The sequence below is a fragment of the Paroedura picta genome, chromosome 9, assembly GCF_049243985.1.
Source record: "Paroedura picta isolate Pp20150507F chromosome 9, Ppicta_v3.0, whole genome shotgun sequence".
Taxonomy (NCBI): Eukaryota; Metazoa; Chordata; class Lepidosauria; order Squamata; family Gekkonidae; genus Paroedura; species Paroedura picta.
The window spans coordinates 60,877,735-60,905,118 of NC_135377.1; the positions used below are offsets into that span (position 1 = coordinate 60,877,735).

General features: G+C 43.3%; 2 protein-coding genes across 4 annotated transcripts in view; one reads left to right on the plus strand and one right to left on the minus strand.

The window, feature by feature from the left end:
* Window positions 1–590: 590 nt before the first annotated feature.
* ALDH5A1 (aldehyde dehydrogenase 5 family member A1) lies at window positions 591–15,409 on the minus strand. Its single transcript, XM_077353017.1, has 10 exons — window positions 15,047–15,409; window positions 12,436–12,519; window positions 12,110–12,280; window positions 11,420–11,536; window positions 10,280–10,423; window positions 9,475–9,618; window positions 7,710–7,868; window positions 6,080–6,249; window positions 4,423–4,481; window positions 591–3,475 (listed from the first exon to the last, which is right to left on the minus strand). Exons 1-10 carry the CDS (start codon window positions 15,377–15,379, stop codon window positions 3,267–3,269), a joined length of 1,590 nt encoding a protein of 529 aa, XP_077209132.1. The 5' UTR covers window positions 15,380–15,409; the 3' UTR covers window positions 591–3,266.
* GPLD1 (glycosylphosphatidylinositol specific phospholipase D1) overlaps window positions 15,146–27,384 on the plus strand; it is a 34,896-nt gene continuing 22,657 nt past the window's right edge. For 2 of the 3 annotated variants that reach the window (XR_013234220.1, XM_077353015.1), the window contains exons 1-8: window positions 15,146–15,335; window positions 17,674–18,021; window positions 18,408–18,463; window positions 20,402–20,480; window positions 20,956–21,053; window positions 22,573–22,683; window positions 24,330–24,378; window positions 24,924–24,978. Coding sequence is in view for 2 of the 3 variants with exons in the window: in XM_077353015.1 (XP_077209130.1) it covers window positions 17,925–18,021; window positions 18,408–18,463; window positions 20,402–20,480; window positions 20,956–21,053; window positions 22,573–22,683; window positions 24,330–24,378; window positions 24,924–24,978 (545 nt within the window). In the remaining variant the exon portion in view is untranslated. Of the gene's footprint in view, window positions 15,336–15,609; window positions 15,780–17,673; window positions 18,022–18,407; window positions 18,464–20,401; window positions 20,481–20,955; window positions 21,054–22,572; window positions 22,684–24,329; window positions 24,379–24,923; window positions 24,979–27,384 lie in introns of those variants that run through there. The other variant, XM_077353016.1, reaches the window with a different exon arrangement.

The following is a 27,384-nucleotide window of genomic DNA, read 5'->3' on the forward strand; positions in this document are numbered from 1 at the left end:
GGCCAAACTGGCTCTCCAGATGTCCATGGACTGCAGTTACCATGATAATTGCAGTCCATGGACATCTGGAGAGCCAGCTTAGCCAGCCTTGGTTTATGCTGCTGCTGACCTCTGCTTTTGTACAGCATTGCAGTTCAGACCATGTTTACATTTACATAACCCTAATGGAGCCACATCCTCTAGCTTGTTCAAGGCTGACTATGATAGGACTCCGTGTGCGAGAACCAGCTATTTTTCAGACACATACTTCTTTGCTACATAGAGTTTCTCTTTATGAAGAAGGTCATTGTAAGATTGGGTGGGGAGATGAAATTTTTTCCCTCTGTGAATCTCCAGTTTGTTTCACTTACATTTGCATCCGCCAAAGCCTGAACAACATTATAGTATTCAGTTTCTTGTCTAGGTTATCTTGGCCTTAGATCTGCTAAAAACTATGTGATGGGAATGCTTCCCTTCCCCTTCACCAACAAAGGACAATGGGCTGTCCATTTTGTGCATAAGTAGAGTTCATGAAAACCTAAAAGCTTTAGCTGAGAAATAAGTTTACAGAACACAACCAGTTAACTGTTGAATAAATGCAGATGTCCAGATTTTGAAGAAAATTAGATATTTATTGTATCCTTTGTTAAATTCTGTATATTTATGATACATCTATTAAACATTGCTGGGGAGTAACATGTCTTAAGAATTGAAGTAGCTCCTTCAGCTAGGGAATCACAGTGTACAACACTCAAATAGTGACATGTTTTTATGTAAACATACACACAGAAATATATTAAAACTAAGCTGTTCTACCCATTAAAAACTTTTAGTCAAAATGAATGGTTAGGATTAACTGGTATTACAGTCAACAATTTGTGCTTCTCAGATATTGAACAGCATTCATCCCCAAAAAGTCCATTGAAAAGATCTGAGCAGTCTATCCATAATTTCTGAAAACTATTTTTACATCTCAAAACTAAATCAACTGCCACAAAGGTGAGAATCATCTGAGGTTCACTGACTCCATGTACATGTATGGCAAACGTGAATATCTTCTCACCTGGCCATCTGAATTTACCTTCAGATGCTGTCTTGAAATAGCTGGCATTGCTTATAGAGTTTTTTTTTTCCTACAGCACTTGTAGATCTGTCCATCGGGTCCCAGAATGCAAGTATTCTGAACAAACCTTTCAAATGGTATTTTGCAGCTTCCTGCACTTATAAGAAAGCAGGTTATTTAATTGCTGCATCAGCTCCCCTTAAGTGTTAAGAACTACTCTGAATACCTGGCAGGAAATAGCATCAACATCCAGGTGACAAAGCTAGCCCATGTTTATTTCCAGCTTCATCAAGCTTTGCTGGGCTCAGTTGCAAGAACACACCAATTCACACAGCAAAGAAAAACATTGTAAACATTAAGCAGTCCTATTTAACACAACAAAAGCTCTTCACATATTGTTGGCACTAGGGGATTAAGCTTCAGATACATCATGATATTTTTCCCTTCTGAAGAACAGCCATCAGTGATACAATAAGGGCTTTATCGGAAGTCTTAAGTGCAACATTTTAAGAGTTGGCTCCAACCAGCTTTTTCAGCAGGTAAAACAGGGAGGAGATGGGTGGACCACCCAAATGGTTACGCTGGAGATCATGGGACCAGTCTGGAACAAAAAAGTGTGGGACAGGGACTGTATTGAAGGGAATCAGAGAAGACTGGGAAAGGGGTGGGTAGGAAGCTAGCTTTATATGTCTAGCAGGTCTGTTGTGCAAGTTGATTGAACCAAGTTTTCTGAATTTAAAATACAAGATTCAAAGAGAATCACAGAACTAGTTTCAGACAAGTACTTCCAGAGAATAGCACCCCATGCTGTATTACAGATCACATCAAAAATCTAAGGAAGTTTCAAAAGGAGACTGTGATAAATGTCTGCATTTTTCTTTTTTGAAAAAAGGTGCAAACACCATTCATTCAGAGAATCCTGTGGGGTCATCCGATGCAAAGCAAAAAGCAAAGCACACAAAAAGAGGACTTCTGGTGAACTTTTTGCTGGGTTCAGTGCAAAATGCCACAGTTCTACTAAATTCTTCCATCCAAAGAACTAGCTACTAATACAAAGATGACTGGATCTCTAGAATTAGCCTAATATGGATGTTGCAGAAGAAGCTTGAACATCTTGAATGGGATTCTAACTATATACTGCAGCGCTGTAGGAAGTTTCTAAAGTCCTTCCTCATCTTTTTTCCTGTAATACTGAGATTTCAATATGTTTTGCTTTGAGACTTTAGAATGAGCAGCAAGATCAAGGAAGGCAGAATGGCTTCCAAATAGAAAATAATACTTGACAGTGAATTATCTCAAACTTGTAAGGCAGCAATAATATTCAGTACAGTAATGCAAGAGGTAGGGGGTTAATGGAAGCAAAAGCCCTTATATTTTGGAAAATCCCAATTTCTTCTGTGGGTGCAGGTCCAAAGACCTCTTGTGCATACAGGTACTCTGTGCTTGTCTATATAATCATTCTATCAACATCCAAAGGCCCCGTCTTTGTGCCATGTGGGGAATCTCTGGAGAATCCAGGGGAACAAGCAAACAATTCTTCATTGGGACGACACGGGACCAAATTAATACGACAGAAATGTTTTACACAACAGCTGAGGCTCATATCTTTATGCGACAGTTATAAAAACACATTTGGTCTCAAAGCTTGACTAATAAACACAAATCAGAGGTTTCTCCCTACAAATGCTCTGGAACGATTATAAACAGACTCTGTGTAGGACATTTCATTCTGGACAATGCACAAAGATACTGACAAGATTCTCTTTGCTGTGAGAATCAAATGTTCTCTTATTAGACTTAAAATAGGCAATCAGAAAGAAGCCGAGCATTTAAAAAAAAAATCAGATTTTGGCACTATTATTTAAGACACTGCTACTTTCCTAATTGTTCCACATATAAAGGTTTAAAAGCATCTATTTGCTTCTCTGTCCCCTCCAAAACCTAACTGTTAGTAAAAAAAAATGTCCACATCTTTCAGAGTTAAGACCAGTCATAGAACTGTAAATCTTCCCTCCATAAAAATAGTTCTGAAAGCAGGTCTATATTCTTACAAGCCTCCAGAAACAAAGGCAGTACCAGAATTTGTGTCATGATCCTAGGTAAAAACATCTCTGCATAAACCTAAATTCGTTCATTTTATTGGGGGAAACTCAATGTATATGTACATCACTTGTAAATGTTCCAAACATTTTTCAGCTGTACCTTGGTTTCATCTTCGTACTGGCTATTGTAAGCCTCCAAAACAAACATACTTTATTTCCAAATATTCATCAATGCCATATTTTGATCCTTCCCTTCCAAGTCCAGATTGTTTTACACCACCAAAAGGGCACTCTACTGCAGACAAAAGCCCTTCATTAACACCAACCATTCCAACCTCCAAGCGCTCCGCAACTCTCCAAATCTGAGCAGGGTCCCGAGAGAAAAAATAACCTGCAAATTGGGTCATTAAATGGAACACAGTGAGATAACATTCAGATCCATAGCCACAAAGGCACAAAAAGGGGGCCAGGCCCCATCAATCATTTGCCCTGCCCCTCCGATCAGCACTCAGGGTTGGTGAGAAATCTGTCACCAGTCCTTCAAGTGTAAATTCTCTGTGTGAAAAGGGAAGGAGTTGAGGTAAAAAGGCTTGGATCCTGTCATAAATCTTCCAAATGAGAATTCTCTATGGAATTGACTAGAACAGAATTAGCAGTTTGCAGGGCCAAAGAGTCCCTGTTTTTTTTCCCTAAGTCTGCAAGAGTGTGTATGTGTGTGTGTGTGTGTGGGGGGCAGAAGGAGCGTAAAATCACGTTGAATTTCAGCAGAGAAAATAAATGATCCCCCCCCCAAAAAAAATGTTCTGCCTACGAGCCTGACTACATTTTCTAACTAAAAACTCTGTATTCCTCTTAACTCATGATTAAGACCAAGCTTGTTTCAGCTCTCAAGTAAATCTTAGGATCACAAACTAGGCCATATCTAGATTCAAGTGGGTAGCCATGTTGGTGGAGATGGATGGGGCAAGCAAGTAGTCTTTTAATTCTTTCTTTTAACAACTGAGAAAGTGTCTGCCATTACTAATCTTCATATTTTTATTTCTCCAATGTTTTTGTGGACTACAACTGAACCCAAACAACTGATTTAGCAAAGAATTATCATACTGCATAATTTGGATGTTATGACAGTTTACTAATTTGCTACTAATTTACTTTTTCCTTATATCTACACTTTTATGATCCCTGTTCCATTGTCTGATGAAGTGTACATGCAATTGAAAGCTCACACCTTGAATAAATCTTTGTTGGTCTTAAAGGTAATATTGGATTCAAATTCTGTTAGGCCACATCTAATCTTCTCTTGTTACTTTGTATGGGTACTATGAAGGATATGCATACCTGCTAAGCCCACATTGGCTGAATTTGCTATGGCAAGAGCTTCTTCCTCTGTATTAAACCTGGAAATACAGAGAAATAGTATTAAGAGGCTTGGAGAAAATGATTACTGACTTTTTTGGATACTGAAAAAAGGGTTTTAAGTGCAAGCAAGATGCAATTAGGGAACTCTTCCACAGAATATGGATAATGAGAGAAATTTCCATAACTTCCTGTAAATTTATCGCTGCTTTTAAAGCATCAGTAAAACATTCATGAGTTTTAAAGTGGCATTTCCCACAAGTCTAAGGGATATTAGTAAATCCTGAGGATTTTCTCATGTCATTAAATACTGCAGAGTGGTATACAAGTGGGATGAAGGGAAGAGGAAAAATACAGATATATTTAGATCCCGATTACTCCATCAAGCGTGAAACATCATGGAAGGCTTAAGTGTGTCCTGTTCTCTCCCCGCCTCTATTTCATTTTGGGAATTTTCCAGAGACGCTGTCTCTCCAAATAAAGGTCTGCAGAACTGCACCCCTCCAGGGTTGTGTCCAAACAGATGTTTTGCTTCACCGCGTCTTCCTTGAAGCTGCAGTGTTTTCAAGAACATCCACATCATTGTCCTCTACTCATTGGACTTCAATGTTTTCCATTGTTTTGCTGCAACTTTATCCAAACCTGATTTAGCATGGTCCTTTGGAAAGAACATAGCAAAACCAGGATGGCTGCTGTGTGGACAGGAAAATCTGGATCCTTCCTGGTTCTGTCCACCTTGGCAACATTTTCTGTCTCAGGCCCCATGGCCACCATCACTCTCACCAGAGTGCTTCTTTTAAAAAACGTTTATTATATTTTTGCACTGTATTAATTTATTGCCATGATCTAATAGTTTCCAGAATTCATTTTAAAAAACAATTTATTTAACTCTTTAATGTCAGAGTTAAGGAGAAAGATTCATGATGCACATTTCTCCTTATAACTCCATAACCCAAAGGGCTAGGGACTTATTTTTAGACAAATCCAGAGTATGAATTAGTAAGTTGCAGTACAAGATTGTTAGCGTGCTATATTGCTTATTTGTATTTATGTTTTTAAATAATTGTCCCCTACTTTTCTCCAGTGGCTTATAATATCATTCTGACTTGTGCCATTTTATTTTTGTAACTGCAATTCTGTGACGTAGGTCTGGTAGAAAGGAAGTGGATTGCCCAATGTCACAGTGATCTTCTATGCCAGAATGGGAGTTTGAACCTAGATTCCACCCATCCAAGACCAATACCATAACCACTTCACTATTGTCATTATAGCAATCTAACAATTCCTGAATTTTAAAAAAGCCACACTGGTGAAGGGGAGAAAACCAGTGGCTACAAGGACAAAGAAAGGCCAGATCAGGCCAGGGAGCCAATTAGGAATACAGGCTGCAAGGTCAGAAACTAACGCTGCTTCCGCATAGTCACCCCTTTGTTTGCTGCTTTTATACATGAGCAGAAGACCGTCTCTGGATAAAAAAACCTATGGTGTGGATACAACCCAATGATAATGAAAAGAGAAGACCGTAAAAAAGGGCTTTGTGTATGTATTTGATTTTTATCCCACCCCGAGTTTTTTGCCTTCTTCACTGCAATTATTACATGAAAAAAATGGTAATCTCTGACCAGCCGAAACATCTTACTTGATAACAGGTGCCAAAGGACCAAACGTCTCTTCTTGTGTACACAACATGCTTGTTGTGACATTGCTGAGCAGAGTTGGCTCAAAAAAGTTTTTCCCATAACTGTGCCTTTTCCCTCCTGTAACTACGGATGCTCCTTGGGACACTGCATCATCAATGTGTCTCTCCACCTAAGAGAAGCATAGCAAAGGTGACTTTAAACGGCATCTGTGGAATGGTGGTTCTTTGGAATTCCAGAGTATTAAGCAGGCACTGACAACAGTCTGGATTCTATCATCCATCAGGATCTTGCCCCAGAGGGATGGACCAGAATGAATGAGATGAAATTAATTCAAAAGAAATTCCGTCTAAACATCCAGAAGAAGTTCCTGACAGTTAGAGCAGTTTCTCAGTGGAACAGGCTTCCGCGGGAGGTGGTGGGTTCTCCATCTTTGGAAATTTTTAAACAGAGGCTTGATAGCCATCTAACGGAGAGGCTGATTCTGTGAAGGTTCAAGGGGGTGGCAGGTTAAAGTAGATGAGTGACTGGGATGTGAGTATCCTGCATAGTGCAAGGACGAGATGGCCCATGAGGTCCCTTCCAACTGTATTATTCTATGACTAGTAAATAAGCCCGCTGCAGGCTTAATGCATCGGGCACTAGCGGGGCTGGGGAGGCTCGGGCTGGGGGGTGTGGTCCGGCAGCATGGCCTACCTTGTGGTGAGGGAGCCTGGGTGTGGGCGTCTGGGTCGGCGGCAAGGCATTCGCGGTCAGCGGTGGAGGGTGGGAGGGCGGGCGGGCCGCACGGCCGCGGGGCAGGGGCCAGCGCCGCAGCCACTGGCGCGGAAGTGGGCAGCAGCCAGTGCGCGGGTGGTGTGGCGGTGCACTCCCGGCTGCGTGGGGGAGGGCCAGGCGTCATGGAGGCCGCGGCCGGGCCATGGGAGCTTGTGCTGGCAGGGCGCATTGCGAGGCAGCGGCCGTCCGAGCCGCCACAGAGCGAGGAAATGGCGGCGAGAGGCGGCAGGTAGGGAAGCTGGAAGGTTGGTGGTTCGGGAGGCGCTTTGCACCTCCCAATTGGTCAGTCCGCCGGCAAGGGGCCAACCGCGATTCGCGCCTGCCGATTGGGCCCTCCGAGTGTCAGTCCGGAGGAAGGGGCCTATGGGCACCCTTCCTCATCATGGACAGGGCCCACCCTCGGGGCCCTTAACCTTTTATTTAATCCGCTCCGCTAGGAGCGGGTTAAAGATTCTATGAGCAGAGAGTGCTGACAGTTGGGCAGGGATTCCCTGCATTCTCTTCTCCCTGAATAAGACTGGGAAAGTTGATTCTGGGGTTGCATCACCTGACAACAGCCACATATTTCAATGGGGGGGGGGTTTAAGGGAGGTAAGGAAAGCCAAATTATTTTCCTCCCTCTTCCTTCAACCGAGCCTTGCTTACAGGAGGAAAGGACCACTTGACCGTCTTCTGTCTTTTTTGGGGTCAGATGGGGCTGCTGGGAGAGGGAAAGCAGAAACAATCCCAGATTTTCCCACTTTCCAGTTACAGATCACAGAATCAAACTTGTTACATAGTTTCAAACTGCCACAAGAACATGATTAGAATATGCTAATGCATCTTCATAACATGTGAAGTAAGGCTAACGTTTACCTTTTCCACGGCTTTTTCGTTAATTAGGGGTCCCTGAGTAGTCCCCTCTTCAAATCCATTGCCCACACGCAGCTCTTTCTTAATGGCTTGAGCAAACTTTTCCACAAACGCATCATGGATCCCTTTTTGCACCAAGAAGCGGTTTGAACATACACAGGTCTAATGACAAAAGCAAAAGCTTTTTATGTAAATACTCCACTAATAGTTCATTCATTCTTCACAGCACAGCTTGTTGATATTTCAATTGTGATCAGGCTGTTCTTTCTCCACTGGGCCTTCATTTGACTAAATTTATCCTCTGGTTGTGTAGTCCTTTCCATCTTTAACATGTTGATTCTACAGGTTTTCTTGACCTAACTATTTCAGCACTGCCCTGTTCTTTCATTTGCCTGTACATTTTTATTTGTTTGTTTGTTTATGGATTTGTATCCCACCACTTTCGAGAGACTCGTGGTGGCTTACAATTATAAAATTTCATAGATCAATAAAACCCCAATAACCCCCCCCCCACCGACAAACCCTCTAAGATTGGCAGCCAGATACCCCTTACCTCCCGAGGAGACTAACCTAGGGGTGGGGTGCAGAGATGTAAATGCTCAGACTGAGTAGGGGTCCCATTGATCTTGGCTCTGGCCTCAATCTAGGACCCGGTGGAAGATGTGGTAGACATATTATATTAATATACTGCCTTCCTTCAGGCTTCAGGGCAGTTGGGATGGAAATGGGAACCATTCAATGTTTTTAAAACATGTTTTTAACTGCAAAGCATAGCTGATTTAAATTTTATACATTTTATTGATATTGTGATCAATGTTATTGTTGTTTTAATGGGATTTTATGAGTTATATAGTTTTATGGTTTTATTCTGTAAGCCACCTCAAGGTAACATCGTTGTGAGAGAGGCGGGGTACAAATTTATAAGTAAATTAAAAAAAAATTACTACTGGAAACTGAGGCAGCAACTCCCCTGGAGAGAATGACCAAGAAAGTAATGCCTGTAGTGTTTTCTAAAAAGATTGAAAGATGGACTTCAAGTATTATCCTCCAAGTGAAGGCAATTGGGCATTGGGATATTCTGTCTGAATGCCCACAATTTGTCTCTTTCTTTCAAGGTCCCGGGAGTGGATTACTCTTCAAAACCAACCTCTAATCTTAGCATTCCTAGAACTTTCACTTGGCTCCCAGTGCCTCCTCTGAAATTCAGAAATGTCAGTGAGAAAGGCAGCAACCAAAATGATTTAAACAATATCAAACTTATCTCTATGGTGCCTGGTGTTTAGGATGGATTCACATACATTGTAAGATGTGGTAGGCATATGATGAACTGCATTCTCCATAAAAGGTAAAGGTATCCCCTGTGCAAGCACCGAGTCATGTCTGACCCTTGGGGTGACGGCCTCTAGCGTTTTCATGGCAGACTCAATACGGGGTGGTTTGCCAGTGCCTTCCCCAGTCATTACTGTTTACCCCCCAGCAAGTAAGGACAAGCATTCTCCATAGAGCACACTTTACAGAATAACAATGAAAAAGAGGACAAGTTCATAGGATCAGGCTAACTTCCCTACTGAAATGAAAAAGTCTTGAACTGTGCTTTAATATCACAAACCAGCAAGGCTTCCTTCTTATTCCTCTAAATGTTTTTATCTTTATGAAGAATGGTTTACTTCAGTATTTTTCCAAGTGCAAGACAGACACCAGAATTCTCAACAAATATAGAAAAATATACATATTTTAAGATTAAATGAAGCATGACAGTTGCTCTCACCTGGCCTGAGTTTCTGTATTTAGAAGCTAAAGCTCCTGAAACTGCTTTGTCTACATCCGCACTGTCAAACACTATAAATGGAGCATGTCCTCCAAGCTCCATGGAGACCCTCTTCACAGTGTCAGCAGCCTGGCGCAGCAATATCTGCAAGAACACAAGACTTCTGAACATTTACCAAGATGAAAAATTAGATGACTTTCTACAATACACTGGTTTTGTGGTTTTCATGGGGGAACAGAAAGCAGGGGCTTAAAGGGATTCCAAGTTACCTTATACCCCGAACTGCCACAAACTACTGCCACAAATGGCAAAATTTGCAGTTTGCTCCCATCCCTATTTAAGACACCAAAGAGGTCTCCAATTCAGGCTCTGACCCTGACCCCGATTGCTTTAGTTTTGGCAAGGTTGATGTATCATGTTTGTGCTTTCCAACCATATGTTAAAAACTATGCACCTTTATTTCAGAATAAAGAGCCAGCTCAGCGTAGTGGTTAAGAGCAGCAGCCTCTAATCTGGAGAACCAGGTTTGACTTTCTGCTCCTCCACATGCAGCCAGCTGAGTCACAGTCAAGTTAGAGCTGTTCTTACAGAGCAGTTCTAGCAGTATTTTCTCAGTCCCACCTACCTCGCAGGGTATTCATTGTGGGGGGAGGAATAGAAGGTGATTTAAAGCCACTTTGAGACTTCCTAGGTAATGAAAAGCAGGGTATAAAATCCACCTTTTCTTCTTCTATATTTGAGAACTAATACATAACAGTGAATATTTAAGTGCCAGGTGTTCAATTCTTGAGACACAAAAGGGTACCTTTCCTGTAGCTGTTGATCCAGTAAAAGAGATTTTGGCTACCAAGGGATCAGTGCACAGAAGTTCCCCAACTGCTGGTGCCTGTTGCCTAGAACATGGAATAACATTATATACTCCTGCAGGAATTCCAGCCTGATTCGCAAGCTGCAATGACAAAAATATGTGACATCAGAAAAGGTTTAACATTTTGAATAGAAGGTAACCCCTTTTTGTTCATCTCTGGTGACTGAGAATGAATTGAAATTAAATACACAAACCAGTTAACCTAGCTAACTAAACAAGTAAGTTTACTTGTTTAGCTACTTGTTAGCTAGTAACCTAGCTAACTAAACAAATAAGTTTACTTACAAGTAAGTAACTAAACCTAGCTAACTAAACAAGTACACAAACCAGTAAGGACAAGCTTATCACGACAAACCCATGACTGCCAAATCTATCAGCACCCATGAGTTTGTGTCACGCTGTGTTGGTGGTAGGATTGGGGGATCACAACTAGTGGTGGCAAATACTGTCAAATCACAGCCAGCTTATAGCAACCCTAATAGGATTTTCAAGGCAAGAGATATGCAGAGGTGGTTTGCCATTCCCTGCCTTTGCATAGGGACTCCGACATCTTTGGAGGTCTCCCACCTAAATGCTAATCAGGGCCAGCTTCCGAGATCTGACAAAATCAGACTAGCTTGGATCATGAAAGCCAAAGCTGGAGATACAACTGCCTTGTTCTAAATCAGACCACTGTACTGTTTCCTCCAAATGCTAGTAATACCCCAAATGTCTGTCTAGAAGCTTTTCCCAGCCTCCCCAACAGCATTTTAAATGGCAATGGATAGGACTGCACCTGGGACTTTTCCCTAAGCAAAACATCTGGTCTTCCATCAAACCATGACCCTCTCCAAAAACATGTTATTAACAAATGATACACAGAAGCAATTTGTACTGTGAAAGGTTAACAATGTCTATTGACTTTGAGAGATCCTTCTAATAATGGCCAAAAGCATTATGAGTTGAGTATTTAGCTTTTAACGCTAACTAGCAGCACATTTAATCTGGTAGCATTGGTAAAGAGTTGTATATGTGAAAGTCACTTAACTGACCACCCTTCAGAAGGTTCTCTCTCACTAATCAGTACCCAAATCTTACCTCAGCAAGTGCCAAAGCAGATAAAGGGGTATCTTCTGCCGGTTTCACTACTACTGTACAGCCAGCTGCTAGGGCTGCTCCCACTTTCCGCGTAATCATTGCACTTGGAAAATTCCACTGCATTGAAAAGAATGTATGCAATTGAAGTCCACAGACTCCACGGCAAACTGAAATAGTTGACTAGTTCAGAAATTTCTGGTGGAAAGTAACATGCAGAATAATATAGCAAACTTCAACAGCATTGAGATCTACCAATCTCAGGGGTTCATCTGAGAACTTCAAGAACACACTAATAAATGCCATCCAGTCCAGCAACAAAAATAGCATCTTACTTCCAGGTAACTTTTATTATTTATATATTTTGAACAGGCACAACATATTGAAACTTGCACCATGCTGAAAGCTCAGACACCAAAAAGAATTCAGGGTAAGGCTTTCAGGGAAAAGAAAGAGCGTGTCTGTACCTTTCCAAACTACTGAAATGTTTTACCTCTTCACTTAAAACCAACTCATGGCACAAATATTGACACTTGAGGTGAGGAGGAGTCAAACCACAACTAAGCGCATCAAGTTACGATAAAAAATCTGAATTTTCATTGCACAGAGTTTTAATATCACAAGCACAAAACACTGCAGCTGGTTTAGAATACCAAGAACAAAGTTTGGATTTGAGCAATCAGCCAGACTCACAGGAGTAATGATGGCAGCAACTCCCACTGGCTGCTTCAGTACTAGACTCTTTCGGTCTTTTGCCGAAGATGGAATGATGTCACCGTAGATCCGCCGAGCTTCCTCTGCGAACCATTCCAAGAAGGCAGCAGAGTAGAGAATTTCACCTTGAGCTTCTCTGAGTGGTTTCCCCTGTGATAGATTCAGAATGGAAAATAAACACATAGCAAGCCTTTAAACTGTTTTTTAAAAAGAGATTGCTATGAGAAAAACCTCAAATCTACAAAGGTTTGAAGAAGTACGTGGAAGATATCCCAGGAACACATTTCCCTCTTGTGCATACTTACATTCTCTGCTGTGATTAACTTTGCAAGGTCATCTTTATTCTCTATCATTAAATTGTGCCATTTACGAAGCAAAACACCTCTTTCCTGAAAAAGAAACAATATTTTAGCAGAGAATAATAATAACTATCCCCAATTTAATGTCATGATTGCTTCTAACGCAGCATATTATTATATTATGTACGTTTTAATTTGTTAGCTGCCTTTGTGGTCCTTGTGAGGTCAGAAAAGCAGGATACAAATTTTATAAAATAATATTTTAATATATTATTTTTATTTTCATAAAGATAGAAATATAGAAACAAGACAGTAAAATATTTATATTGGATCAGGCCAGTAGTCCATCTAATCCAGAATTCTGTTTCACAGCGGCTAACCAGTTGTCTTGGAAGGCCAACAAACAGCAAAGACTACAAGGCCTTCTCTGATGTTGCTTCTAACTCTTTGTTTCAGAAAGTTATTGCCTCTGAATATGAGCATTTTCTTCACTCACCATGGCTATTAGCTATTGATGGAAATATCCTCCATGAATCTGTCTAACTTCCAAGTGATGTACTGTTAGATCGGCATGAGTGCAAAGATGTGGATACATTTCAGCTCTTATTGTGACTGCAGCATGATGGGACAAGAACCCAAACTGAACCAACAAAACCCATAACCAACCCCAAATTATAGACAAAAGCCCCACAATAGATCTTCCTGCCAGTGCCTGCTATTGGTCACTTTCACTTTAAACTGACTGGATCTGGCAGATGGGATCCAGGGCATGTTGGTCAATTACAGTGCAGTAAGCAACACATATTTTTTTCTTGCGTGAACCTCACAAGTGCTGTACCCCTGAGGGGAGGGGGTCTTTTGCCAGTAGACCATCTCCTTTATTTTCAAGAACATAGATATAGATTAGATCGTAAATGTCTGCCAGGAAACGGAGAATTGGGCATTCATCACCCAATCCAGTAGTTAATTTCTCAAATATGCTGACATGCAAGTCTGCCTAGAAAACACTCTTCTATCATCTCCACCCCCCCCCCACCCCCAAGGTTTGCCTTGGAACGTGGTACCTGAAAATAGTCTACTATAACCTACTAGTTAGAAGAAAGCACACTGTACATACACAGGGTCCATTGGCTTTTTGGAGACTAACAAAACTTTTTGTTAAATTCTCAAGCGCTACTGAGCTCCTGTTAGATGTTAATGTTACAAATAAATGCAGGTGACCCTCTGGAATTATGCACAGACATACTCTTATTGATTGATAAGTTCCAGAATTGGGTTACAGTCTTGCAACAGATACTAGGGGTTAAACCCTAGGCTAGTTTAGACTCTTGGATGCAGCTGTCCTAAGGTCTCCAGGTCCCCACAGGCAGGAGATGGGGGGGGGGGGTAGGGTTACCAAATACAGATTGACAAACTCCTGGAGATTTGGGGATGGAGCCTGGGGAGGACAAAGACCTCAGTGGGGTACAATGTCACAGAGTCTAGGGCCTAGTCTGCACACAACGGATAATGCACTTTCAATGTGCTTTGGCAGCTGGATTTTCCAGTGCAGAACAGGAAAATCTACTTCTAAAGTGCATTGAAAGTGCATTATCTATTGTGTGCAGACTAGGCCCAACTCCCAAACCAACTCTTGTATCTCTGTAATCTGGAGATGAGGTGTAATTCTAGGAGATTCCCAGGTCCATCTTGGAGGCTGGCATCCCCAAGGCGTCCCCTCAACTGTCACAAGTAGCTGATGCCTCCTACTCAGAGTTGCCAAATGACCAGAAAACTTTTTTCCTTGGGTGATGCCTGAGGTCAGCTTACAGTCACTCATTCTGCACATGGTGGGTAATGCACTTCCATTGCATTTAGAAATAAAATGTCCTGTTCTGTATGGAAGAATGGATCTCTAGTCTGGAGATAATTCCAGGGGCTCCCCAGGTCCCACCTGGAGGCTGGCATCCCTAGCCTAGGGCATCCCTCACCTGTCAGAAATAGCAGATGCCTCCTACTCACTCAGGACTGCCAAAGGACCACAAAACGTCCCTTAAGTTTTAACATTCACCTGACACAAAAGACTCAATTGAGTGACGTATCTCATTGTATAATATTATGATTGTGGCGGTCAAGGGTCGGCTTTACAGTCAGTCGGCTTTACAGTCATTAATTTTAGATTCAAATAGGTAGCCATGTTGGTCTGAAGTAGCACAATCAAATCAGAGTCCAGTAGCACCTTGAAGACCAACCAAGATTTATTCAAGGCATGAGCTTTTGAGTTCAAGCCAGCACTCCTCTTCAGACATTAATCTTGCACAACTTGGACAGTGCACCTCCAGGGTACACCTCCAGAAGTACATCCTCCTGTTTTGCACAGAGACACCCAGGTGCAAAAGCACACTGAAAGTGCAACATCCAGTGTATTCACTGCTTCACCACCTTCTCTCCAGCTGGGTCTCCCTCGGTTCCATCAGAATATAGACCAAGGAGGGGGGGGGGAGTTGCCAGGCCTTCCCCACAGATGTGGGCTCAGCCCTCTTCCTCCTCACAGAAGGGAGCCCGAGCCACGGAAGCTCCCCGCCCCCCCTCCCCTTCCCGGCTTTGGTGGCCAGGCAGGCCAAAGGCGCCCCCTCACCTTGGCGGGGACGGCGCTCCAGGCGGCGCCGGCTTCGTAGGCCGCCCGCACGGCCGCCCGCGCTTCCGCCACCCCGCAGTCGGCGACCTGGGCCAGCTCGGCGCCCGTGGCCGGGTTGCGCACGGGGAACACGGCGGGCGCCTTCACCCAGCCGCCCCCTACGAAGCCCTCGGAGCGCCACAGCGGGCCCGACGACATGGCGGCCGCGCCCAGGCTCCGCGCCGCCGGCAGCAGGCCCGCCCAAGGCGGCCGAGGGAGGAGCGGGGGGCCGCGGCCGCGGGACACGGCGGTGAGCCAGGCTCGGGAGCTCCGCGGCGCCAAGCGGGCGGCCATGGCGGGAGGGGCGGAGCGAGGGCCGGGCGGGCGGGCGGGCGCCCAGGGAAGCGCCGCCAAACCGCCTCGGGAGCGCTCCGCTTGGCGCTCGCCCCGCCGTTGTGGTTGTGGACGGATGCCAGCAGCACAGAGCTTGGAGGCTTTGCCAGGGCGGCCAGCTCGGGAGACGGGGGGATACCGGGGGTCTTGGGGGGGGGGGGAGGACGGGGACCTCAGGGGAGCAGAAGGCTCTGGAGGCCGCCCTCCGAAGCAGCCCTTTCCTCCAGGGGAGCTGGTCTCTGTTGCCTGGAGATGAGCTATAGCTCCCGGGGATCCCCAGGGCCCACCTGGAGGCTGGCATCCCTAATGTGCAGCGCAGTCCTCTGCATGTCTACTATAAAGTATGTTCAGCTTTGTTTAGGTAAGAGGCATAAAAGCGTGTATAACGTCTGCTTAATTCAAGGAGAACTATCAAATATATGCTCTTTAAATTAAAGAACAACACTTCTATGACAGTGTACTCCCACCTTCTGACACTCGCATTGATGAAAATAATAATATCCAAACTTCAAAAGAACAATTTGGAACAATTATTAAGCATAGAGAACAAGGATTGACGCATGCCAGTCCTACTGTATTTGAGCTGACCAGAATCTCAGGCTTTCTTACTTATGCCCAGCCCGTTTCTTTAAGGTGCATCAGCTTGCAGCTCTGCTCTGTGCTGGAATGTCACCTGTTCTTTACATGAGTTTTTGGTAACTCCACAATATTAATATGTAGTTTGATTGAAAGGAGCGCTTCTACCTGCAGCTTTAGGCTCTCCTATACAGGGAATATTAATTCATTAATCAATCAATTAATTCGCTTTTAAACCACCCCTCTCGGCAGTTCAAAATAACAATGAACGTTAAAACAATAGTCGCATTTAATAGTTGGTAACATGTTAAAACCATTAAAAAATATTGTTCACGGTAGCTGCCACTGCCATTGGATTAGCTTTGTTTCCTTCTCAGTTCCCAGGCTGGAATTCTGCAGAGGAGGGTCCTTAATATTGCATGAATCACTGTAACCAGGTATTCCAGGGACAGGTAGGGTGCTAGTAGCTTTGCTTGGCAGTCGTAAAATGCCAGCCGTGCTATTCTGGTGTCCTGAGCCTCCATTGACAGGGAGGCATCAAAAATCACACCCAGATTCCTAGCAGATTGTGCAACTGACAGCTGCACACCATCTACATAGGGCAACCGCGCTTCCTTTCCTGGCCCTTTCCTGCCCAGCCCCAGGACCTCCATCATGGAGGAGTTTCAGGCAGCTCAACTTGATGCAGACCATCACTGCTTCCAAACAACTGGCAGATATTTCTGGGGGTGAGTCCAGGTGGCTGTCCATCAGGAGGTAGAGTTGGGTGTCATCTATGTATTGATGCAGTTCTGTCAGAGTTCTCTCAGCCCCACCTACCTCACAGGGTGTGTGTTGTGGGAAGAGGAAGGAAAAGGTGTTTGTAAGGCACTTTGGGACTCCTTTGGGTAGTGAAGTAAAGGTAAAGGTAAAGGTAAAGGTATCCCCTGTGCAAGCACCGAGTCATGTCTGACCCTTGGGGTGACGCCCTCTAGCGTTTTCATGGCAGACTCAATACGGGGTGGTTTGCCAGTGCCTTCCCCAGTCATTACCGTTTACCCCCCAGCAAGCTGGGTACTCATTTTACCGACCTCGGAAGGATGGAAGGCTGAGTGAACCTTGAGCCGGCTTCTGGGATCGAACTCCCAGCCTCATGGGCAAAGCTTTCAGACAGCTGCCTTACCACTCTGCACCACAAGAGGCTCTTGTGGGTAGTGAAGTGGGGGATATCAAAATCCGCAGCTCTTCACAAGGATCAGTACTTGGGAGACCCCTCGAGAAAGGTGCTAGTGCTTAATACCAGTGATTACCATCACACACGGACAAAAAGCCCTGCATACACAATTGTGTTTACTTGAAAGGAAGAAGACCCTGAATGTAAGATGATCTTCCCCCTCTCCAAATTATACACCAGCATCTTTTTTACTGGACATAACTGTAATTTGTATGCAAATGTGAGGAACCCCCCCCCCCCACACACCTTTTAATGGCATACCTGGAAAAAAAGCTAGTCTTGCATTGGGCTAAGTACAGTACGTTTGTGTAGAAACTGAACTGATGTGCAGTACATGCTGATGTGCAGTGTCTTATTTTGTTTGCTGATAAGACGAGTAATGAACCAGATGGACTGATATGCTGAAAGAAAGAGAAGGAAGGAATTGTAAAGCGACATGCAGTAACAGACTATTTTTCTGTTGTAGGCATAATGTCGCAGATTTCAATGGGATACAGAAATCACATTCATTTTCTTTTGCCCTGATTTTTGGCTGTAAAAGAAGAAGATAACAATTAACAAACTGCTAAACTGTCATTTCAAATACCGAGAGCTTTAACTTCTGTGCCAGTGACATATTTGATTAAGAAATGCACTGTAGCCTGTATTTCAAAGGTCACAGTCCTCCAGTTGAAAGTCTTTGCAAAACCATGTTTTATATACCAGACCATCAAAACCATGGAAGCTTTCAAAATTTGGTCTACTCTGTTGGCTGTTCTTTGTGCTTTTTGCCAAAGAGCTACATCATGTGGCTTATCAACACATCTTGAAATAGGTAAGTTGTAAATGTGAAGGCATGAGCGTGTGAGAAATGCATAAAAATATTGACTTTATGGTGATCATGGCTGAGAGATAATACTTTTTTAGTGATGCAAATGTACAGCCACTTACATGGAGAATTGTCTGATGCCCAAAGCTGCTAGCAAAGCTATCTGGAAATGGCTAAAAATAAGAAATAAAAAGAGTATACTCTAAAATGACAGAAGATCTTTATCAACTTATTCCCAGGATGCTGGAATAGTTCCGGAGATAGTTGAAGCAATATTTTGGGGGATCACTCTAGCATAACGGTACCCATTCTGTATCCTCACTCAACCGAACTTATGCATCTTTATGTTTATAGAGAAAGTAACTTAATGAATTGTGATGTTACTTTTCTAGCTCACAGAGCTCTGGAATTTTTCAGCACGCAAAAAGGAAATGTTGACTACCGGAAGGTAGGTTACTAATTTGGTAACGTTAAAAAGACACTTTATATTCTTTTCTGTTATCCTCTGCTTGGTTTAGGTTTTGAGCAGTTGGAATGTATGATTGTTCAGCATGTGTGTCATATATGGCAGTGGTCCCCAACCTGCGGTCCGCGGCCCGGTGCCAGGCCGCGAAGGCCAGGGCGCCGAGCCGCGGTTCCCTCTCCCCGCCCCCCCCCCCCCCGCAGTAAAAAATTTCCCAGGCTGCAAGCTTGCGGTCCGGGAAGTTTCTTACTGCGGGGGGGGGGGGGGAGAGGGAATCAGGGCCACGCCGCGCCTGCGCGATTTCGACCGTGCAGCGCGCATGTGCGATGCGTGGCCGTCGCCCTGCCGGTCCCCAGCCGAAAAAAGGTTGGGGACCACTGATATATGGGAATATGAAATTTACTAAGATTCCCTATTAATTTAAATTTGTTTATGATTACATTTAATATAGTTACTTGCAGTTATGGAGTTGAACCTGTTGTATCCAGATGCCATAACTTATAGCATATAACAGTTTTAATGCATAGCACAATTGAACATATTGCTTCTTATCATTTTTAAATACCGGGTGGAATGAACTCCTGAGGGAGCTGAGGTTCCTGATGAAGTTGTCAGAGTTCTACAGGGCCTGTAAAATGGAGCTCTTCTGCCAGGTCTTTGGTTGAGGCTGGGTTGTTTCAAATCTTGGGGCCCCCCAGGCTTTGCTATATCATCGATTGAACCCTTTGTGGATGGCTGTGGAGGGGGTAGAAGGTTTTTCTTTCTGCCATCTGGAGGTTTCTGGTTTTAAGGATTTGGGATTTTATGGGTTTTTATGTAATCCACCTTGAGTCCCACCCAGGAGGAAGGCGGACTGTAAGTATAATTACTAAATATGAACTGTGAATCTGTGTGGTCGACTTCTGCCTTTAGCTGCCGGCAGAGAGCATTGTGGGCCATTCTGCACCAGGATCTATGTTGCAAATTGGTTGCGGAACGAAAAAACGCCATTTTAAATAGTGGAATTCGTCGTTATGCATACCTGTCTTTGTAGTGGAATCCAGTTGCGTTTCTATCGTTTCCCACAGGTTTCCGGTCTCGGCAAAAATCGCTAGCCAGGAAGCGATATTGCCGAGCTTTGTCCCGCCCCTGTCCGTCAATCAAACGAGCAGCCAATGGGCGGCCGTTATCATGCTCCCGAAAAACCCCTTTCCCTTTAAGGCAGGTTTAAAAAAAAACACACACACACACGTTGCAATGAATCTGCGTTGATTCGTTGCAACGGAGAGACCAATCTATCTAGCAGGTGGTGTTTGAGCTGCCGTTTCATGGTTGCCACGCTCCCCCTGAGCGAAAAAAAAATACCCCCCCCCGCACGGGTGCGATTTTCGGCCGAAAATAAAGGGAAAAATAAAGGGAAAATAAACCAGCAAATGGGGCTGTGTGGTGCTTGGTGACTTAAAACAGCTCTGGGGAGGGACTGCAGCTGGGGAAGCCTCGCTGGGTAAACGAAGGCTCGCCGGTGCGTGGATCTCCGCTCGCTTCAAAAAAAAAAAAAAAGGCGATTGCTTCACTGGAACATCAGAGGAGAGAGCCAGGGGGAGGGACTTTGCAGAAACCGCAACAATGGTAATGCACAGAACTTTCCCGCTAGTGTTGCAGATTGGTTGCAAGAGTGTAGCGCTTTCCGGAGGGTGAATCCACTTTTTGGGATTTCCCTGGAAGCGCTACAACGAAGCGCTTTTTGCGGATCAGTTTCAGGAGTGTGGCAGATTGTCAATGACGTTGTGCATAACGGCATTTTTGTAGCGATTTCAATTTGCCACACTCCTGCTACAAAGAATCTGTGTGGAATGGCCCTGGGTATTGGCTGTTCAGAATGAAACTTGTGTACAGTGAGTCGGTATGTGCCTTTTTGCTCTGATTCTTCATACTTCTCTCCAGTTGCTGCTGACACACCAGGATGCTTACCAGGCAGGGAGTGTTTATCCTGATGCCTTTTATTCTGGTATCTGCAAACATGGTAAGAAATGGAAGAAATGTCATTCTTGCAAAAATGTTTGAAAACAATACTGACAAGCAGCTTGATTCTTTTTTTTAAGAGTAATGTGTTTTTATTTATATGCTTCCAGGGGAAAAAAACATAAATCATGACAATTTCAGCCACTTTCCCTTCTTGTCACAGGTTTATTTCAGGAAGATAACATTAAGTAAATCCAATAACCAGTGTGTTATCTTAAATTAGTAAATAAATAATTGTAGTATCCCCCCCCCCGGGCATGATGGAACTGTTCCGCTGTTGCATTGTTTCCTGGGGGGGGGGGGGGACATTTCAGCACTGGAGCAAATCCGGCACTGGAATGTGTCCCCCAAGGTAAACTGGAGAGTTTCTTGCTACAAAAACTTTACAAACTGTAAGTGTTCCATTGTCTGAAACTGAAATATGCTGAGGAAATGAAATGTTTTACTGTGAAATTTATTTTCCTCTGATACCGCAGGGTCATTTCATCAAGTCTCTGAAGACACACACTGGGCACCCTTTCTCAATGCCAGTATCCACTACATTAGAAAGAACTATCCTCAGCCTTGGGAGGAGGTAATACCAGTAGAATAATGTATTTAAATCTTGTAAATCTCATTGCCATGCTCATTCATATGGAAAGCCACAGAGAAAATCATTAAATGAATTAGATGTTCTTAATAACCAGGTATAAAACGGAATGAAGTACTTAATAAAAGTATAAAACTGAATGTATGTTTCTGCTGTTCTTCAGTTTAATCAGAGAAGTACTCTTTATGTACATTCAGAGAACCACATGTTCATTAGTTAATGTAAAAACTTAATTCACTTAAATTTAGTTTTAAGAGGGCAACCATGAAACTGGCTCTTGGAAGGATGTAAACCTGCAACTTTTGGTAAGGTTCTTTAGAAAGCTGATGTCTCCAGGCCCTTATTTAATCAAACTGACTTTATTTATGAATAGTTGTGGCATATTCTTCATGATAACTAGAATAATAGAATCATAAGAGTTGGAAGGGGCTATGCAGGCAGTCTAGTCCAACCCCCTGCTCAACTAGTGGGCACTGCAGTAGTTGAGCTACATTACAGTCCAGCAAAAAAGTACCAGAGTAGCACATACAAATTATTTACCACTTTATAAAGATTTATTTTATACCAGTAAATATTTAGTGAGAAATCGGTTAGAGGAATGTACATATCACTGAGTACCAGTTCAAATAATTGCACAATAAATTGACAATTTTAAAATCCAGCATGGTAATAATTTACTAAGAAATGTGGTAAATAATTTTTTACCTGTTTCTTTGGAGCCATGTATTTAGTACGGTTTGCTGGATATGCTTTATGAGGTCATATCTTTCTTCGTTAAATTCCTCCTTCCTCTTCTGTGAAATCTCTTGCAGAGCCCTTTTCATCTGCTGAAATTGATAGCACAATCCAAAGCAGAGTTATGCCTTTCTGTTGAAGTTGTGGGGATGCCATTTAGGATAGCACTGTAAGCCTAGCCCAAGTGCATATAACAAACCTGAGTGTATATTCTTCCCATTTACTCTGGATCCTTTTTCATCCCTGTCAAAATCTTCTGCCTTGAAGTCGGGAACACTTTTTTAATATTTGTTTCCTAAAGTATCAGCCAGAGCCTCTTGTGGCGCAGAGTGGTAAGGCAGCCGTCTGAAAGCTTTGCCCATGAGGCTGGGAGTTCGATCCCAGCAGCCGGCTCAAGGTTGACTCAGCCTTCCATCCTTCCGAGGTCGGTAAAATGAGTACCCAGCTTGCTGGGGGGTAAACGGTAATGACTGGGGAAGGCACTGGCAAACCACCCCGTATTGAGTCTGCCATGAAAACGCTGGAGGGCGTCACCCCAAGGGTCAGACATGACTCGGTGCTTGCACAGGGGATACCTTTACCTTTACCTTTAAAGTATCAGCCACTTTGATGCTGCTAGATTATTAGTAGCTAACAGCAGTGAGCTTCTATGTTTGTGTATGCAGAAGTACAGATGGGATTTCAATGTATCACCCTGTTCTTTAAAAAAATAAAGTAGTGTTAGTATCTGGTTTAAATACAGTTATGTCTTTTTACTGCTGTTATTTAGCCTACAGAGAAACTGGTGGCTTTCCTTTTTGGCATCGCTTCTCACATGGTGGCAGACGTGAGCTGGCATAGTTTGGGGATTGAGCAAGGATTTCTGAAGGCAATGGCAGCCGTAAGTTTGCACCCTTCTGTTAATTAGGGAGAGCCAGGGCTTTTCAGTGTAACCCAAGCATATTGCAACCACGTTTACCTTTCTCTCCTTTTGTTCGCTTTGAGTGGTAGCAGCATATCTTGTCTGCTTACAGAGGGGTGAGTGAAATGTGTTGCATCTCATCCTTTAAAAACACAAGCAGCTGGATTTGCACAGCCTCCAGAGATTCTAGGGGCTGAGGACAACAGGCTAGCCTAGAGGCTTCCTTCAGCGGGAGAAGAGCAGATCAGAAAAAGGAGCAGGGGTTGAGAAGCCTCTGAGAATCTGGCTTGTCAATTTTACCTCAGTTTTAGGTAATTTAGCCTAGAACAAAGTGAAATTGATTGGAGAGTTCCCCCAGGCTCCTGCTTGTTCTGGCAGTAAATGCAGGCCTGAGAAAGGCTGTTGAGAGAAGCCCTGTAATTGTTGGACCGAATAATTAGCTTCTGTAGGGCAAGGAAGGGCCTTTTTGTCCGTGGAGGTATTATCTGGAGTTGCCATGTGGCTTCCTTTTTCTCTCCTCTGCATCTCATAATGCTGAAATTGGTTTTCCGGACATTCATCCAAGGTGGAAGCAACACAAGTGGTGATTTCCTGAATAATTCCTCTCATGACTCACATTGGGAATGGGCTCTTTGCCGAGATGTGGCAGTTTTGCTGTCTGCAGAGTGTATTGGAAAAAACACAAAGGACATTTGTTTTTATTGGTGGCTGAACTGGGGAAAAGGAAACTGCCGGCCTTATTTGTCAGGGCCTAATTTTGAGGTATGCAGATGGCATGCACTCAATGTATTGTTGAAGCTGTTCAGGGCTGGAGTCAACTGGCTTTTGTAGTTTTCTTTGGTTTTGGGGAGGGGGGGTCACAGCAAGATGTGTATTGCCACACACACACACACACAGAGAGAGAGAGAGAGAGAGAGATCTTGTTGTGACCGACCTCTGAAGATGCCAGCTATAGATGCAGGCGAAACATTAGGAACAAAAACTACCAGAACATGGCCCCACAACCTGAGAAAACTACAATAGCCAGACATATGCTCAATGTTCCTTCGTATATTACTATCTAAAACTGATTACTTCGTGCCCTTTAAGGGCTTGTTACTAAGCCTACCTGAACAAAATGGTTTGGTGAGTTTTGAAGTCAGTCAGAGAATAAAGAACTCCCAAAACAATAGCTGTTCAGTAAGTTGTCTTATGAGCATGTAAAATCATCCAACATACACTTTTAAGTTCTTCAAATATATTAGGGTAAATATTAAAAAGCAAAGGGGAGGATATTTCAGGCTTTTTAATCAATTATTTTGTTTAACATCTAGCTTGGTATAAGCTTGCATGCTCTATTGTGTTATCATTGTTGGTGTTAATAAAAAAACATTGCTCAGGTTTTATTTTGGGATTTTGCTATTACCCAGCACAGCCACTTACTGCTTTTATCCACTTTAGAGAAAGATATCTCACTGCTAGTTGGCAAGAAAAACTGATTTGGGAATAACAGTCTTAAGAAAGTCCTCCCAAATACCTATATATTTTGTGTCCTTGAAAAAAGGAATAAAATAGCAAATAAGATGTCAATTGAATACCTTCTATTACTGTATAAATTAATTGGAAATTGTTTTTATTTCCCTCAGATTGATTTTCATGGATCCTATTCAGAAGCTCATAGTGCTGGTGATTTTGGTAATTCATTGTTTATGGATCTAACACGATGTCGTAGTTTGTATACATGGGCACTAAATGTGTGCACAGTAGCACAGCACTGTTAGTTCTAAGACCGTGGTACTTGTGCTTCCTCTTATGTCAGGCCAGTGGCACCATTGACTTATGTGGGAGTGCTGCATACAAGTAGTTCTCCTCCTCATCCTTTAGTGTCACGTCCTTTATACTGTGCCTTAAGAACAGAAGAAGACAAACAAGCGTGGCTAAATTGTTGGCAGTTGTAATAAAATTGTGTTCTATCTTAGGCAGTAAGCCTTAGACTTCCCTTTTAGTGTGTGATGGATTGCTGTTTATGTCTTTTGTCACAAAAAACATTACCAAGATGAAGAACAGCTAAAAAAGCTGATGGTTTCTCTAATCTAGCATAATGTTTCACACTGTGGCCAACCAATTGTTTTGAAGGGCCATAGAAGCAGGGCAATTTGTTTACTGTGGTAAAGATAAATCATGCCCTATCGTCTTTGTATGCTTTTTGTGGAAAAATCATGTTGCTTTTTCTTTAACAGGAGGAGATGTGCTGAGCCAATATGAGCTTGATTTTAACTATTTGGATCCAAGCTGGTAAGAATGGCAAAAATAACTGTTGGATTTTTAAAATAGCTGTATAAAACAAATGTGAACAGTGCATTTAACAAACCGTAGTAATTAGAGTCATAGTTTCTCTCAAATTAGAACATGGGCACTTGAAAAATATGGTAAGTGATGCATATGGGCAGACATTATTCTGAATTTAATTTGAGCTGGATCACATCAGGGCTGAGCTCTTCAACTGCATTTTGATAAAATCACTTGAATTACATCAGTTTAACGATCATGGCAAGATGAATGAATTTATGTATGAATGAATTTTTTTGCTATTTGCAAACCATTTTTTAAAAAATGTCGTTTGAAAGTCAAAATAATTTCAGATATGCCACTGGAGGTATTATCCCCTGATCTCCTCTGGGAGCTAATTCCACAAGGTGGGGGCCAGGACAAAAAAGGTTCTGGCCCTGGTTGAGGTCAAGCGGACTTCCTTGGGGTCAGGAATCACTAGCTGGTTGGAGGTGGCGGAGCACAGAGCTCTTTGAAGGGCATAGACCAGGGGTAGTCAAACTGCAGCCCTCCAGATGTCCATGGACTACAATTCCCAGGAGCCCCTGCCAGTGAATGCTGGCAGGGCCTCCTGGGAATTGTAGTCCATGGACATCTGGAGGGCTGCAGTTTGACTACCCCTGGCATAGACAGAGAGACAGTCCTTCAAGTATACTGGGCCCAGACCGTGTATGACCTTGAAAGTAATTACCAAGACCTTAAGCCTGGTCTGGAATTCGACTAGTAGCCAGTGGAGTCATTGGAGGACAGGCCGGATGTGGGACCTCCATGGTGTTGCTGTGAGGACCCTGACCGCCGCATTCTGGACCAGTTGCAGTTTCCAGATCAAAGTTAAGGGTAGGCCTGCGTAGAGCGAGTTGCAGAAGTATCTTGCAGTATTTTAATAAAATCAGAGTCCAGTAGCACCTTTAAGACCAACAAAGATTTTGTCTCAGGGAGGTTCACATTAGGAGCTTTCATATTCCAATGCAATTCAATAAATATCTTGATTTCCCACCAGTTGCTCAGGGAGGCAGGAGGAAATACTTCAACTTCCCATCTCCTGGGAAAGCATCACTCAGGCTCAGTTGGGTTCCTAAATTTGAAGGCAACTCAATCTGAAGAAACCAAAGATCAAAGAATAGGATTGGTGCAAGGCGTGTCCATAAATGAAGCTTAAATCAAATCAAAGAATCTGACAAGGCTGGTCTCCATTTGGTTCATCAAAGACTCAGATTCTTTGATTTGATTTTAAAATTATTTATTGATATATGCCTTGCACCAATCCTGTTCTTTGATCTTCACTTTGCTTCCTGCCTCGTTTGGAGGAAAGCTGCTTGCTCTTTGTTCATTTTTACCAGCCTTTCTCTAAGATCAATTTCAGACCTGAGGGAGAGTTTCCTAATTCCTCCAGGCTGTCAGTCTTTCTCTTCACATTTTCTTGTCACACCTCTTCTTGGCTTTGCTGCTTACTTTATCTTTCAGATTTAAAAATAGGTCCTTTAAGTATAGGTCCAGGTACAAGAAGAGGCCTGCCTCATCCCACTGGGATCCTGACTCTCAGTGGCCCACCAAGGCAGCGTACAAAGCCTCCATGGCAGCCCCTCAGGAATGGAAAGCCTCTCATCTTAGTAAATCTGAGAGGGAGGAGGGAAAGTTCTCCTCAGAGGAATAGCCCGTAGTTGCTGAACAGCCAATATGTTCAGAGCCATCAGAAAAGCCCTCATTTCCAGTCTGTCAGGGGCCAGCATGTGCTTATCAGGGCATACAATAATTTAGCCAATGCCCACATCAACATGCAAGGAGGCTTGAGGTCATACATCCTACACACAGAGGCCCACTTCATCCGTTCTTGGGCTCTGAGATGTGGGAAGCATCTTCACTCCATCCTTTCTTGGGCTCTGAGATGAGGGAAGCATCTTTGCTTCATCAAAGGGTCCCTGAACATACAGGTAGACTGAGCAGACAGACAATTGATGAAAATGAAAGGTCAGTCAAATGGAAACTGTTCCTACAAATTGCAGCTAGGTTTGGGATTTCAATGGTAGACCTATTTATTTCAACATCCAGTCATCAGGTACCAAGATTCTTCCCTAGATACCATCACCCTTGATCAGAAGGAGTGGATTTGCTAACTTCTCCATAGCCAAAGGGCCTTCCCTTCCTCTCCCGGTCACTCCAAAAGCTCTACGGAAGATGTGCCAGGAGGAGGCAGAGGTGATCTTTGTGGCTCTAGATTGGCCATGCAGGCAGTGGTACCCATCCTTAGCAGAGCTTTCACATATTTGGTGCAGCAGGTTTAGCACCTGGATCTTGAAAGGAATGGGCTCCTGAGCCTAGGATACTCATCAGAGGTCATGGAGACCATCATGGACTCCAGGAAAGCCTTTGAAA

Coding starts and splice junctions, on each gene's coding strand:
- ALDH5A1 (XM_077353017.1), bottom strand. CDS start 15,379: ATGGCCGCCCGCTTGGCGCCGCGGAGCTCCCGAGCCTGGCTCACCGCC. Junction 10,424..11,419: donor CTGCTTTGGCACTTGCTGAG/GTAAGATTTGGG, acceptor TTGTCATTGCAG/CTTGCGAATCAGGCTGGAAT. Junction 6,250..7,709: donor ACGAAAAAGCCGTGGAAAAG/GTAAACGTTAGC, acceptor TGCTTCTCTTAG/GTGGAGAGACACATTGATGA.